This window comes from Ornithodoros turicata, chromosome 1 (assembly GCF_037126465.1).
Source record: "Ornithodoros turicata isolate Travis chromosome 1, ASM3712646v1, whole genome shotgun sequence".
Lineage (NCBI taxonomy): Eukaryota > Metazoa > Arthropoda > Arachnida > Ixodida > Argasidae > Ornithodoros > Ornithodoros turicata.
The window spans coordinates 169,966,705-169,982,393 of NC_088201.1; the positions used below are offsets into that span (position 1 = coordinate 169,966,705).

At 44.9% G+C, this 15,689-nt stretch overlaps 1 protein-coding gene across 1 annotated transcript; it reads left to right on the plus strand.

Moving 5' to 3' along the window:
• Positions 1 to 8,797: 8,797 nt before the first annotated feature.
• On the plus strand, positions 8,798 to 14,783 carry LOC135372833 (uncharacterized). Its single transcript, XM_064606294.1, has 8 exons — positions 8,798 to 8,837; positions 8,906 to 9,043; positions 9,131 to 9,219; positions 9,448 to 9,735; positions 11,145 to 11,669; positions 12,286 to 12,367; positions 13,040 to 13,257; positions 14,691 to 14,783. Coding segments are annotated over exons 1-4 (324 nt in total). The 5' UTR covers positions 8,798 to 8,836; the 3' UTR covers positions 9,544 to 9,735; positions 11,145 to 11,669; positions 12,286 to 12,367; positions 13,040 to 13,257; positions 14,691 to 14,783.
• Positions 14,784 to 15,689: the final 906 nt, after the last annotated feature.

Sequence of the window (15,689 nt, forward strand, 5' to 3'; positions counted from 1 at the left end):
CACAAGACAAACTGGGGACGGCTCACCAAATAGCTGGAGGATATCGACCTAGCCAACACAGACGTCAACGACCTTACGACAGCCATCCAGGAAGGAATGATGGCGGCCACAGATGTGTTCACTGTTCCCGTCAATGTGCCGCACGTAAACGGTCACTACGAGCGCCTCCGTGCTGTGCGATGGCGCGCTGAAAGAAAAGCAAGAAGAACCAAATTACCAGCCGACATTCGGGAAGCCAGGCGGATACAAAGACAAATCCAACGCCTCTTCGAAAAGGTGGGCAAAAAAATGGGCAATCCTTCTGCAACAGCCTGGAACAGCACTCAGCAGCAAAGAAGCTGTCACCTGCACCAGCAGCCTCCATCACCGTGAAATGCCGACCCGGGAATCCCCTTGACGAAGAATTCACCATGCTGGAGCTCCAACAAGTTCTGGATTTCTACCCACCACACTCAGCGCCTGGTCCGGACGGCATGACGTACCAAACAATGAAGAACCTTGGCAGCAAGGCGCTGTCCCGGCTCCTTCATCTCTTCAACGAAATCTGGAACACAGGAGAAATACCACAGTCATGGAAGATATCTAGGATAAAGCCTCTCCGGAAACCCGGAAAACAACCCACAACCCTCGATTCCTTCCGTCCCATAGCGCTCAGCAGCTGCATAGGGAAGCTGCTCGAGAAGATTGTACACAACAGGCTACAGGTGGTACCTGGAACGCAACGGCCTCTACCCAGAATGCATGGCGGGCTTCAGGAACAACAGAAGCACCATCGACCCTGTGGCAGACCTCGTCAGCAGCGTGGAACACAACAACGAAGCGGGCCTAATATCTGCGGCCATATTCCTGGACGTTAGCGGTGCGTTTGACAACGTACATCACTCGAAAATCCTGACGGCGCTGAAACGTATCGTGACTAGTGGTAAGCTGCTCCACTTCATCTACAGCTACCTGACGGACCGATACATCTACGTCGACACCTCGGACGGACAAAGCGACCAAGGAGGGATACTGAGTCGCACCGTTTTCAACGTTACAATGATGTGCCTCCCTTCGGTGCTGCCCGGAAAAACTATCCCTGTACGCAGATGATCTGTGCCTGTGGACTTCTCACACTGACCGCAGGCTGTTAACGATGCGTCTACAGTCAGCCATGGACGTAGTGGCAACGTACCTGGGCGACTATGGACTGAAAGTGTCTCCCTCCAAGACAGTCTTTCTTCCTTTCACCAAACGGCCATTCGACCACTACCCCAACCACGTGGATAACCAGCCACTGCAAGTAGTGTCGCACCACAAATTCCTAGGAATCCACCTAGACAAAGGGCTCACTTGGCACAAGCAAGTAGAACACGGTTACATCTTCAGGCTGACTTGCTCAGGATGTTAATTATATACGGGAACTTAAGGCGCACAGGAGAGCACACCACTAAAGGCTCAAAGTTAGCGGATAGTGCCGCTAAAGAGCGCCTCAAAGTTACACTCATTTGGAAAGAAATTAACCTTAAGGCTGAATAACTCTACACTACTTGTTTATTACTAGCAACTGCTATCCCTTAATGGTTCCTTATCGAGACTCCCTCGAAGAGGAGCACACGGTAAAATAACTCGATGCACACGCGCACAGCAAAAACAGCCGCGAGTTCCCACTGGTTTAAGCGGTACTCTTCCGAGCCGTGTGCTTGGTACGTGCCATTCTAGCTTGTGCTGTAGCCGGGACTCGAGGAAACGGTGGGGGGAGTGACGTCATAGAGAAATGGAGTGAGGTCTGCCTGCTCGAGAATGGCGGCAAAGTTCACTCCTACGGGAAATGGGCGGGAAAGTGGGGGAAAAGGACAGAAAGAGAGAGAAGAAAAAAGTTTAGATTGATGGTCTCATCATTCACCTACACCAACAGTAACGTGGCGCTAGTGTAGGCCAATGGTGAAGGCGAAGAGTAGCAGGGCATCCCTGGCAGATCTTCGGGTTTGGATTGACCCTCCTGGGTATAGTAGGTCGTTGAGCGAGGCGTATGGCATGATCAGCTCCTTGTACTTCTTGAGGAGGTCATCCCTCGGCGCCTGGTGGTCCGGGCAATGTAGAAATACATGGTTCAAATTGCCCTCTTCGAAGCAAGTGTCGGAACGGGAGGGGGGGGGGGGGCTTTGCTGTGAGCGCCTGATCAATCGATTGTGTTTCAGGGAAGGCGGCAAGCAGTATCTCGTTGATGTAGCTTGCAAGGCGTGATCTGTTGGACTCTGCTGTGGTGGATTTACCGCTTCAGGGGCTAAGCTGTGAGCTTTTTTGGCGAAGGCATCTGCTTTTTGGTTTCCGTCTATTCCAATGTGTGACGGGATCCACTGCAAGGAAATCTGAAAAACCCTGTTGTGGAGGTCCTTTAGTGTGGACTGGACCTGCTCCGTGAGAGGTTCCTCGGGTTGTTGCCTTTCAATGTGTTGAAGTGCGCACCTGGAATCAGTGAAAATGGCTGTTTCTTTTGCTGGTTGGGTGACCAAGTGATTGAAGGCCTTGTATATGGCCACGAGTTCTGCCTGGGTGGATGACGGTGTCTTGTCCAGTCCGCCACTCCACCAATGATTAGAGGACAAAATCCAGAAAGCCGCAGTGCTGCTTCCAGTCTCTGGGTTGATTGACCCACCTGTGTAGATGTGCAGAGCGCCGCCGTGTTTGGCGTATATGGCATCTGACGCAATCTGTTTGACTTCATGATCCGAGATGTTGAGTTTCTGTCTCAGTCCTCGGAGTGTGCAGGTGATTTTTGTACCGTCTATGTGGAAAGGAGCTGGCGTGGGTTGATGGCAGGGTCTTGGCACCGCTAGGAGCTCGTAAGTCCCTGTGTCCATTATCTTGACACGGGATTTTTTCTGGGGGTGGATCCTGCTGACGATTTCTCTTTCAATTTCGGTTTTCCGCAGCCTATCGAACTGCCTGAGGAGCCGTTCCGTGGCAGTTAACCGAAGGGGCATAGAACCGGCCTCTCCGTATGCAAGTCCGCTTGGAGCTAGTTGTGATAGTCCAAGAGCTGTTCTTAGTCCCGTTCTGTGGGCCGCCTCCAGTTGTAACTGCTTTGACGGCGGTGGGAAGGCGTATCGCAGCGAGTAGAGCATCCGCGATACCAAGGCTCTGTGAAGTGCGAGGAGTGCCCTCGGCGAGGAGCCCCAGTTCGTGCCCTGAAGACGTTTCAAGGCTCGCTGTAGAGTTGCAGTTGACTACTTTATGACGTTAGCCTGTGGAGTCCAACTCAGTTTGTCGTCCATTGTCACTCCGAGGAACTTATGCTTCCTGACTGACGGGATGGTGGTGTCGTCTATTTCAACACTGGCTGCTCTTCGCCGGCCTCTATTGAAGATCATACAGCAGGATTTTCTCGCAGAGATTGTTAGCCCCACGGTCTCGAGAAAGCTGGTAGATGCTTTTAGCGCTGCTTCAATCTTCTTTTTCATTAACCCCATTCCACCGCCAAAGCACCAGAGGGCTAGGTCATCCGCGTAGATGGTTAAAGATAATCCCTTACAAAAATGCCAAACGAGTTTCTGTTGAGAACCTATTGTGTATGTACTGAGTCGTTAGAAACTCTATTGAAACTCTGAACGTAATGAGTTTTATCATTTGAAAGTCATTACAATTTCTAATGACTTTTGTTTATTGTGCTTCTAATGAGATGCGTCAAAAGACTCTCCATTGAGTTCCAAGTGAACTGTTAAAGTGTAGGTGCACTTCCGAGACTTTTATTCTTTCTATTTTTGTTCACTTATTATTTTATTCGCATTCAGTCTTTAGTGCAGTTTTTGGGAATAATTGTACTGATGCACTTGCAAGCAAAAGGTATCAAAGACATCACAGTGCAGCCAAAATGGGTAGAGTTGGCCCGTGGAGCAAGCGTTGTCTTGTGTGTTCCTTTGTCCGTGTCCCGTGCTCCAGTTTCAGTTCATAAAAGTGCAGGTTGATGAGAATGATGCAGTACCAGCGGAAACTGCAGTGATTATGACACAAAGAGCATCCCGTAAGTAAGCGGCTATTTTTAGGCAATTTGCAGGTGTATTTGTTGGAAGGTGTACCGTACCAAGCAGTTTAACCTCGAAGTTGTGATTTCATACCAGTCTTAGAAGATGAATTGTGAAATAGGAGGCACTAGGGTACTCGTGCAAATGTGGAATGTGTGACGCAGTATCGTGACTGAGAGTCCTAAGTTGGGGAAGTCGGTTGCAGTTCGTCCTGTCTTGTACGTGACTTTTATCTGTTTGTGGCTGCAGCGTTTTTTGTGTGTGTGTGTGTGAAATCAGAACATTCACCTAAGGGTCGTCCTATACCCATATATACATAACATGAAAATGTGAAAGGTCTTTTAATATATGTTACAATATGAACAATGATAGCAAATGTAATAATACCATGCAAACAATAAGGCACAAATGAAAGTTAGAAATCCAGCACATCAATGTTAATCAGAAATAAAAGCAGATATGTACAAACAGGAAATTGAGAAAAGGTATGTCGGATGCACGATGAAATAATGTACAACAACACATGCAACAACGATGTGCACTGTGGCAATCTATCAAGTTCTGATAGGAACATTCAGTGGTCAAGGAATGTCAGTGGCCAGGATTTGCTATCTCAGGGCACAATAGCAGATTGAAGGCAATGACGGACAATATAGAGTGACACAATTTGCAGTTACGCAAGCTTTTGGAAAGTGCACAAATATTAAAATATAGAAACGTACACTCATAAAGGGCGAGAAGGCGCAGAGCGTGTTTGTGATTTGTGGCAGATATTACTAGCAACGTAATGCAAATACAGACAGTCTGTGTCTCTTGTCAGTGTCTTTGTTGTGTTGGTGATAGTGCCTGTGGCTCACAAAATGGTACTATAATGCTAAAGCTCTGTGCAGGGCCTGATAACAAAGCGATTGTATGCTGTGCATTCCGATTAGCTGTATGACAACTACACTTAACACAGCAACACTAGTGTGTTCTAGGTGACATGAGAAAGAATCCAAAAGGAGAGAAAAAAGACTGCGCCAATTTGTGCCCTGCAAAAATAGGACTGCAACAGTGGTTTCATACAGATTCAAGGACTAGCTTTTCGTGCACTGTACAGAGGTAAATATCACAGCCGACCTGCATGCATATACACTTTTTTACAGGCGTGGCTGAAACCTTGGCCACATCACCTGTTTCTACTACCTTCACAAATTCGCAACCATCGCCCATACTTGTGTTGCCCATAATGCTCTGCCGTGGTTGTAACACATCAACAATGACAGAAACATGCTTTCTGCAACTGCATTTTTCGTGTTGACTTGGACATGCTGCAATAATAGCCTTGATACGTCCGAACATCCCACTTGCTGACACATAGGAATTTTTTCGCCTTGATTTGTCCAGTACGGCAACACAGTACTTGAAACACCCACCACACATCTTTCGGAAGTAGTCACCATCGCGTTTTGATTCTTTCTTCCCAAAGCAGAGAACACCGCCATGTGTTGAGCATCTTGTCTTGAGCCGGTAGCCTTTTATCAGGGCTCTCAACATGCTGCTGGCCTGTGTGTCCCCTTTTACCAGTGATGCAGATTGACATAGCCTTGGTAAAGCTTTCAAGATGACATACTTTTCAATGTTTGAAAGTGAGGATATCTTGTGTCTTTTACAAGCCGAACCAAGAGCCCGTTTGTTGCTTCAAACGGGTACAACGAGTACCCCCAAAGTGGGCCCCAAAGCTTCACACAGTCCACCATGTGAAGCAGGAGAGGTGTGTTATATGACATGTTCCGCATTCCATACAGATCCTCGTAGTCACGAACAAAACGTATCATGTCTTGCTTCGCCTTGTTTAGATGCTCCATGTTTACAGATTCAGCCAGCAGGTAGTGCATCATCTGAACGAAGCCCAACCAGTGCTTGTAGTGCCTTTGAGGTATGATGTCCTTCAGCACGACTGGGGAGAAAAACAGGAGCCAGTTTCTCCACTCTGTGAACTTGCAGAGCTTTACATCCTTAAGAGATCTGGGTAACCTCGATGACTCCCATATTGAGGACAGGCTCAATAGAAGGCTGTCTGCAGCCTCAATGCTCCGACGAAGGTAGAAGTTGCGGCACCGCTTTGAATTGAGCCACAAGTATGTAGTGACCCTTACAAACCCAGAGCAAACTGCATGCATGTAGTCTACTACAAAACCAGAACCAAAAGTAAAATATGTGAGCAGCATTAGAACACTGCTTCCTTTCACACCACAGCTCGGTGTCTGGTTCGTTCTGGCTTTCATAGCATGCTTAATGAAGCTGTCGTGTGACCTAGGTTTTGAGGTTGCTGCAGCTGCAGGGTAGGCTCGGGTGTGGCCATTGCCTTTTTTAACAACAACGCCACGTTCTTCGCACCAGGCGCATCCATGGGCACCATTGAACTGTGTCATGTTCATTAGTTCGCATCTAGCCACACTGTCCACCGTGCATAGACCGGGAAACACTTTCGTGATTTTTTCACAGCCATTTTCGTCCGTCCATGTTACTCCTGCAGACCAGAGGCCGTTCATGGTCTGTACAAAGGGCAATAAAAAGGTGTTCATAGCAGGCTTGCCAGCCCCAAACCACAATCCTGCTAGTAGAAGCCGCCGAACACGCAGCTTATAGGGTAGCTCATTTACTTGCACTAGCAAGGGCCATATACCAAATCTTGAGCTCTCAAAAAGCGGCACACCGTCTGTGTTGAAAGTCAGTGTCACATCTGCTGCACCAAGAGGTAATTTGTGGTACCCCATGCTTTCCCTCATGTCTGTGACGTCAAAAGCAACAGACCGCTTGCCCAGAGTGAGAACGTTTTCTTCAAGGAGGCTTCGTACTTGACTTTCAATGTCAAGCGAATAAAAAAATGATGACCCTTTCAGCAAATCTGGAACTTTGTGCCTCATCTTGCAGTGGTCACACAACACTTCTGTGCAGTCACCCAGTTCATAGAGATACGAGCGGCAAGCACTGCAGTACAAGTGTTTAATGTGCTGACTTTTATTGCCAGCAAACTGTCGAAAAAACAAATGCTTCGTGCTCTGGATAGACAGTGCCCTCTGGCAAGTGAGCATCAAGCAACTGCAGGAGGCTGTCACTCGCTTCCTTGGAGGCGTCGTAACGTAGACTGTGGGCCATGACCATCAGCAAGCTTTCAGATATGGAGAGCTTTGAGCCTGAGAAGAGTGGTTCATCCTAAAATCAAAAATATGAAAGACATGAGATCCAGGCTAGATTTTTGGTGTTTATGCCATGTACACATCCCAAATCATGTATAGCCCTCACACTACGGCCAGCCGGCTGCTATGTATACATGGTTTGCCATTATTAGCAATTAAACTGCGCTTCTTAAACTGTGAAAACCTTCTCACCAGTTCTGTGCTTCTGCGGGGCGTGGTGTTTTCTGTGCCTAACTCGTCGTCATCGCTGTCGGACGACATATCGCTGATCATCGTACTTGAAGCAAGCCGTATGGACTTCGTCGTCGTCTCCATCCAGTGCAGACACTTCCTTGGTCTCCTGTGGCGTCTGCACTCTCAACATGTTTCCCTGCGTCGTTTTCACTTGTTGTGTTATCTTCATTCTACAAAAATTGCGACTGACGCTGAATACTTTCTGTTGTATCTTCAACTGCACTTGAATCGCTTGAATCACTGGCATCATCAATAAGGGAGGCGTTTACCGTACACCGCCGTTTTATACGATGTCTTGAACGAACAGGTATTTCCGGGTGTAGTTCCGTAGACGGGCTTATGCCTTTTTCTAATTAGCCGGAGTGTTCAGAAGATAAATAATGCACTGAAGTGAGAGAAGACCATATAGCGAATATAAAAAAAAACAAGAATTACAAGATTTTGTGGTCTAGAAGTTATTTTATATGCATTTGAACAACCCCATCTGACGCACTTTTAGCGCTGGAGAAACACGGGAGTGCTAAGCCTAACGGATTCGAAACTTGTCATCTTGCGAAAGGTAAGGGGCTAAATCACCTCACTTTAGTGAGGTTGGGTTAAGTTAGGTTCTACAGATTGGGGGGGCACGCTAGGCGGTGCGGGCGTCGAGACTGTGCCTCGGGTTAGGTCAGAAAGTCCTCATCCAAGATGGCGGATTGTCTCGAAGAAACGAGCGATAAAATTTAATTTTTGTATGATTAGTACGTTATACGACGTTGCTTTTTGTTTCATTTCATCCGTAATTTTCTCATCTTTCTAGTAAAATCATCCGTTATTTGATGTCTACTTCCGTTTGTTTAAAAAAGCCATAAGCCCGGCTACGGAACTACATCCGTATTTCCTTTCACGGATTCCAAAGATACGTGCCGTACCGCCTTTTAGGAACCATTCTGGCCAAATATTAACTACGGCGGCCAGTACTGTCAGAGCTTTTCTACTTTCCTGGCAAAATCACGATGCGATATATATTACCGTTACCGGCCGTTGCCAGACACGTTGGTTATGTTTGATTAGCTGAGAAATTAGCGAAGCTAGAAGAAAACGAACGCCATTAAACAAACAATTCAGACGAGCTGCTTATTTGCGTAAAAGCTCCGGTCGTATGTTGGTAACATGACTTCCGGTAACGTAATATCAACAAACTGTGATCCCTGACGTTACAGAAAATATTAATAGTATGTTTTATGACAAATGTTGAATCGGAGCAGTAGGAACAGAACTGACAATGCACTGACTAGGCATTTTCGCTATGTTCTCATAAGCCTGTGGGCTTCAACCTTAGCAGCTGGCATCAAGTGCGGCATCCCCATATGGCAGCCATCTGTATCAGTTGTGTTTACGGCGTGGAGGTGTGTTCGCAGCTGGCTTTTCCGTCCCAGTAAGTTGCTGCCATGTCATACATTTTAGTAAAGTGGGTCACAAAGGATAAATGGGACGTGTACCCAGTGGGAGCCCTGGTATATGCAAAACTAGGACTGCAGCTGCTGACTGAGAGTGGTGCTATAGAGGAAGTCAGAGGCAGCGTGGTTGACGTTTACTGGCAAGAGGGGGAAGAACCAGAACCGGCAGAGCTACTGTACTTTGGTAAGTGTTCGTGACAGCATAAAACCTAGGAATTTTGACTTTTTTTGCTTTCTGGGCTGCATATTTCGAAACAAATACTTCGCGCAGGTAAACAGTCCGTCCTCGAGAAAAAGCGATCTCGACTAGCCGAAAAAGCCGCACATCGGAGTTGTGACAGCACAGCAGTCGTGCGTCAGGTAAGGACACCCATTCGCATTATTCAAAGAAGTATATACACGCGCTCTCCATTTACTGAACTGTAGATGGCCTTTATTACGTACTTGTAAAAAGTGCTTGTTTAAATGCTTGCTTATATTGCAGTATCGGGCTTTACATGGGGTGCAACGTGCTGTGAAAATGTTGCATGCGCCTTGTTTTTGTCGTGTTTTCTTTATCTGTTTGTAACCTTGCTTTGATTCTTTCAGCAAAGGACATGTACGAGTTGTGCGGAGAAAGAGAATACTATTCAAGAACTGCAGAAGGAAATTGCTGGGTTGAAGCACACACCTGAACGCAACTGAAAGCACACCTGGTGTGCTTTGTTTTTGTTGTTTCTCCCATGTCTCTAGGGGCTGGTGGTATATGCTTTTACGTTTTGTTTGCAGATGCAGCAACAATGGTTAAAAGGCTACGAAAAACACTACTCGAGCTGCAGTCCAGGAGCTCGAGCTGCAGGTGGGGGAGGAGGGAGCGGCATCATTCCGTGTGGCAAGGTAATTTTATTGAAACAGGCCCTCTTTCTTTATAGACTGTTTACAAATATGTGACGTCCCGAAAAGACTGGTTCGAGGTTATATCGTGCTGTAGTTGGCAAGAAGCGGCAAAATCACGTCAGCTGATAATGCACACCTGCATGTTTTACGCGGGGGCAAAACGTAATCGATGACGTAGGGGTGCAGTTCTTCTATATCTGTGCACGTGGTCGCCACTAGTGACTCAGTTCTTTATCTTTCAAACCAGCCCTACGTATTTCGTCTGTTGTTGTGCAACCCACACCAGAGATATTTTCTTAGCCTTCCTAGGCTGAACACGGAAACAGAGTACTGGGCTGCATATACGATTGAGTGATTTATTCAGAGCCCCCTACATCCCCACTAAAAAAAAAAAACAGAAAATCTTGAGGAGACTTCCCTAAAAATTTGATCGCACAAGATTTCGTCACAAGCATGAAAATGCCCCCTTTGCAGAGCCCAACACATTCCCTCAAAACGAAATTCTGGTACACCACTGATACGGTTAATTGTGTGTGCTCAACTTTAGATGGGAATGTTAGACTTGGTTATTGCAGTTTGAAATTGAGGGCTGCATCCAAAATGAATTTTGGTTACGGTACAGTGTCACAGTTGTGAAGGTGGTTACGGCTCCAAAATTCGCTGTTTTAATATTTGCAGTTAGCAGGAACTAAACAGTCGAACCAGTGTTTGTCCTTTTGTTTTTCTATGGGATGTATCTACAGGCTACGTGGACATCTCAAAATGAGTTACAAAGTGCAAAAGGGTACCAAGGAACATGCATGCTTATCTGTTACGCTTCGCCGCCATATCTGCCATGACTTAGAAAGAATAAACTCTTTCTTCCACACACTTTGACCATTTTTGACTTTCTCCATGAAATAGTTTGTTACAGTCTTTTATCTTATGCACATTTGTATGATCTGGGCTGTAACAAGCTATAAGGCAAAAAAAAAAAAAAACGGGAAAACTGCATTCAGCGGTTAAGCAAAACAGATGTGGAAACGGAGAACGTGCTATGCTTCGCATCCTAAGTTTACAGCTTGTAGCATATGAAACATGTCCGCATGTGTCATTCGATTATGTGTCCAAGCAGATAACATGACATGATGTCATAACTGCTGAATGAATAGCAAATAACGAAGAGATCTACTTTGACAGAAGCGCATATATATGCCACTAACCAGAGTTGTATCGCAATAGCAATATTGCTTCCAAAGTTGTTCATGTTCACGCTTGAACTGATTCGTATCAACTGGTAACCGAAATCACATTCTTTGATTCAGGTTACGGTTTCAGTTAACTGCTGATGGTAAATTGCGGTTACGTTCCGGTAATGGTTATTCTTAAATTTGGTCCAAGCATTTTCAGTTCAGTTTTGGTTTCAGTAGGGTCCCCAACAACACAGAGACGTCCTGCGACCATCCCCAGGATGTCAACCCCGGACGACGATGGCATCCTCAGGAAGTTATCAACTGGTCCTTCCAGTGTTACCTCCGTGTTAAAGTGGGACTCCCGGTCATATCACCTGCACATCCTCAGGGTGTCAACCTGGAACACTCGCAGGACCTTGTGAGGATGACTTCACCTGCAACCACCTGTACCTCATTTTTCTGCGTATAATTTATACGAAACCAGACGCAGTCCTTCTCTTTTTCCATACATCTTGATTAACTTCCGCGATACAATCTCACTGTTTGTTTCTAGCACAATTCATAACGGACAACGAGCGCAGCGGTTTAAAGTGAAAGCAGAGAGAAATATAAAAGACAAAAAAAATCTTTTCAGGGGCACGAAGTCCGAAAAGCCCACTCCGAAAGATACTAGAATTCTCTTCCGAAGCTAAAACAGACACTGTTTATTGCTGGTAACGCGTACGTTCGAGAGTCCTGCTCGCCTGTGACACAAAACGAAGGGTGAGCTATCCATGTTTCTTTCGATTACACAAAGAAAGAATACTCAAAGTGAGGAATTGATTGAAGTATTAGATCCACATCAATGCAAAGTCTGTTTCTTACTCCTTTTGGTTTGAGACGTTCAGGTAGGAGCTTTGAAAGTCAAAAGCAGTGCGACAGAATCGCGCGTTTCTCTCCATTCCAGAGTAATGCGCTCCATTTATCATAGACAGTCATCCTTTTTAGATGCAGAAAATTTTACCCTGGACCACCATTTATTTCAGAAAAATGTCAATCAGGTCCCAGGATCGGCCCAAAAACAAAACAAATGTGTTTAGAAAGTCTGAACAGGTAAACTAAACAAAGTAAGATATCTCGTCCCGCTAGCTACCCACAGAGACGGGCACAGGACGTACCTGAATGATTCTTCACGGACAGTCCGAGAGTGTTATCCTTAGGATGTCCTGAGGATAACCTCGAAGGACGATGATACGATGACACTGTGGGGACGTCCTGAGGACCACATGTGTTCTTTGGGGTGTCTCCGCCCAGAGAGCATACGCCGCTCGTGCGTTCCGTAAATTTTTGTCCAGCGCTATACCACTGCATTATGATTTACTTTTTCGTTTCTTCCCAGATTCATCCGTAATGGTCAAGAGACTGGTCAAGAGAAAATAACTGCAAGACTCGAAAGGTCACAAGAAGTGGGGGCAGAAACGGTATTTTTTTTCTATATTTCTGACAAGTGACTCATAGTTACTAATGGGACTGCTACCTGTTAATTCAATACAGTGGTATACAGTGGTCTTGTGCACATTATGCTTAATAACTGTTGTGAAAGAACACAATAAAGGTGGCTCATGCGTAAGGCTCCATGTTGTGGGTGCCAATAAATTTTACAGCAAACAAAGTCAGAACGCGAAATGGCATGATGCTCATAGCAGACGACACCAGTGTTCCTGTCGTCTGCGAAGGAATATCTTGTGACTGTGCAGTAGAATATTCTCTGCTGTTTGAAGAGCACGGAAAGACATCCCGCTTAGTCACAAAACATTCCTTAGCAGGCGACATGCAGCAGGCGACTAAAATAGACATGCACTTGGACTAAAATAGACGGGAAAACCTGTAGTTGTAGCAAACCGTAATTTGCAATCAAGTTTGTGTACGGTAGCCTATGTATGATCTAGCATGTGTCGAAACTATATATATAGTGCGGATTGGCCATGAAAATTAAAGAAGGCGCTGTAACACCTGTAGCATTACATTATAGATGCTTGAGAAATCCCCTTATTGCACCCATGGGTCTGGTTCGTGTATCTATACAGAACAAGTGAAAAAGAAATGCTTGCATGAAGCTCTTGACACTGAATGCATGATTCTTATTTCTACAGGTGAATATTGGAGATGGTGTCGTCATTGACAAGGCAGTCCTCGATCGCCTTCACTCACACTGCCGGGGGGCACCTGCAAAGTTCGCCAGGCATTTGCTTCGGAACGTTTTTACCCCTGATGAGCTTCGGGGCAAGTCCTTATTTGGGAAGGGCACCAATGCGAGGAAAGATCTACCAGTGAAGGAGCCATTAGATCCTGTCCGTGTCAATGCAGTCAAGTAAGGATCACTACATAACAAGTGTTCTCTCACACTACTGTACAGCAGCAGGCATGCCTTTTTTAAATGTATACAGGTGGCTTCAGTTAAATCCCCGGGCTAAATAATTTTCGAATGAGTGCAGCAATCTATGAGCTTTCTTTTTTACGAGTAGCTGTCCAATACCACCTACATGCTGCGCTTCGTGTAAATGAGTAGGAGGCACTCATTATTTAAATAAAAATTCAAATGGGTCTCCTGAAAACCATAACTTCTAAAGCAGGGTGCTGTCTGCATTCAAATGGCTACTGCCCCTTTTGGGACCTTCAGTGGACACCTTTCAGAGAAAAATCTGCTGTTGAAGCGATGCGTTTGGTACAGTAAATAATTGGTTTCTGTTTACATATTGTTTGCATATTTTTGTCGTAGCTGGTCACGGTGAAGCACAAAAGGACGCTCTTCCACTTTCTTATCCACCAATCCAATGAATTACGTGGGTTTGAGCTTGCTTCGCAACAGTGAGTGTGGAAGAAAATATAACTGCGTCACACGGGCTTCAACAATCTCCCACCATGCTTATCTGACTAATATGAGCCCTTTGTCTGTTATGATGGCACGGACGAAACACAGTTGATCTGGACGAGACGGTAACCATGCCAGAAAATTTTAATTGAAGGGTATGTTAAGTAGAGACGAGCAATAACCAGTATTTCATTTTCATGAACTCACCTCTGAAATTTGCTAGTTAACGTTACTTTTTTATGCCTCCAGAAAAAATTATTCATGTATTTCAAATATGTATCTGGCTAACTTTTTATTTCGATTATCTTTTGATTCTAGTTAATTATTTCAGTTACAGCCACAATATATTTATATGTACCTCTAATGGCTTTTTATTATAAACATGTGCCAAATGAAAATGGCACACTGCATTGTCTTGTGTTTTCCGGCTGTGCCACTATTGTTTTCTTTGTGAATTCTTGTTACCGTTTCCGGTGAGACGATTCCTAGTACTCTCTCATTTGAGCTTGTTTTGGAAAAAAAGAGTTCAAGAAGTCTTGCCACGTATCCCCTAAGAGCTCTGAGAACACATACTGCTGCTACCAGAAGTCGCCCCGCATTTTTTTGTTGCAATTTTATCGGTGGCAATTATGTATTTAGCATTCTCAGTTTCACATATCATAGCTTTTAAATATCTCTACCATCATACACAGCGTGTCTCTCTGACTGACACATCCAGAAGCATGAGCCAAGTACCACAGTGTCCGTATTTAGTTATATGAGGTTTTTGCCATATCTTGTATTTGGTGTGATTCACTGTCACTTATATTATCATTATTGTTTAACGTAACTCCAAAGTTTGCCTAGTTTTAAGTCAGTTTTTGATCTCGCCGATAAACGGCGCATGTCGACTTTGCAGTCTAGTGCTTACGCATCTTTTTTCTGTTTTTCAGGCTACACGTGTGGAAAGTTCGACACCACGGTCGTCCAGATTAAAAATAGCCTTTCGTCTATGCTATCACGAGAAATAAATTGAATTGTGTGTACGCCAAATTTTGCCTCTGTTGAACACTTATGCCAATATCATAGTAAGCATCTAACGTTACAGCACGTCAGAAACACGCAAGGAAATCTGCACGACATAAGTAATCAGAATTTTTGATGCCTGGTCTCATCAGAAATGCTGATGTGCCTCATTGGAAATGCTGATGTGAGGCCTCATCAGAAACACGGTGGCCAATTTTCAATAGCAAGTCATCAGAAAGTCATCAGTGAAATTCAACAGAATTTCTAATGACTGTGGTGTGAAAGCTCAATAACATTTAATCAGACACTCATTATAAATTTTTGTAAGGGCATGCTTATGTTGGTAGTATGTACATGCCAGCTTTACGAATGAAGCGCACCACATTTGACATAAAACCAACTCGCCGAAAGTTTTGTACACTGTATGACTTTATTTATGTAGTTTTCTTTTTGAGGCTACACATATGGGAAATTTCCAGCAGTGTGCAGTACACAAGTGAAGAGTAGCATGTCCTCCCTTCTGTCAAGGGAGCTAAAATAAAAGAGTTTGAGTATCCTACGTTTGCCTTTCTGTGGCTTTCGTTTCACTTAGCAATGAACATTTATCCAGAGAGCCGCTGCCAGATATACTTTTGGCAGCACGGTTGCTCTAGGGAACGCATGAGACGACTTTATTGAGAATCAAAGGGATATCATTAGAGACTCGCACGTAAAAGACTCATTAGAGTTTCAAAAGAATTACGGTGGCCAATCTTCCGTAAGAATTCTATGAAAACTCATAATGTATTCGTTAAAAAGTCAAAAAGTCTATTGAGAATGAAATGTTTCTAATGTATTGAGTCTATAGAGAGTCGTTTAGAAATCATTTCATATTTTTATAAGGGATGGCTGGCTTGCTAGTGGTATGTGGGCCGCGAGGGATGCCA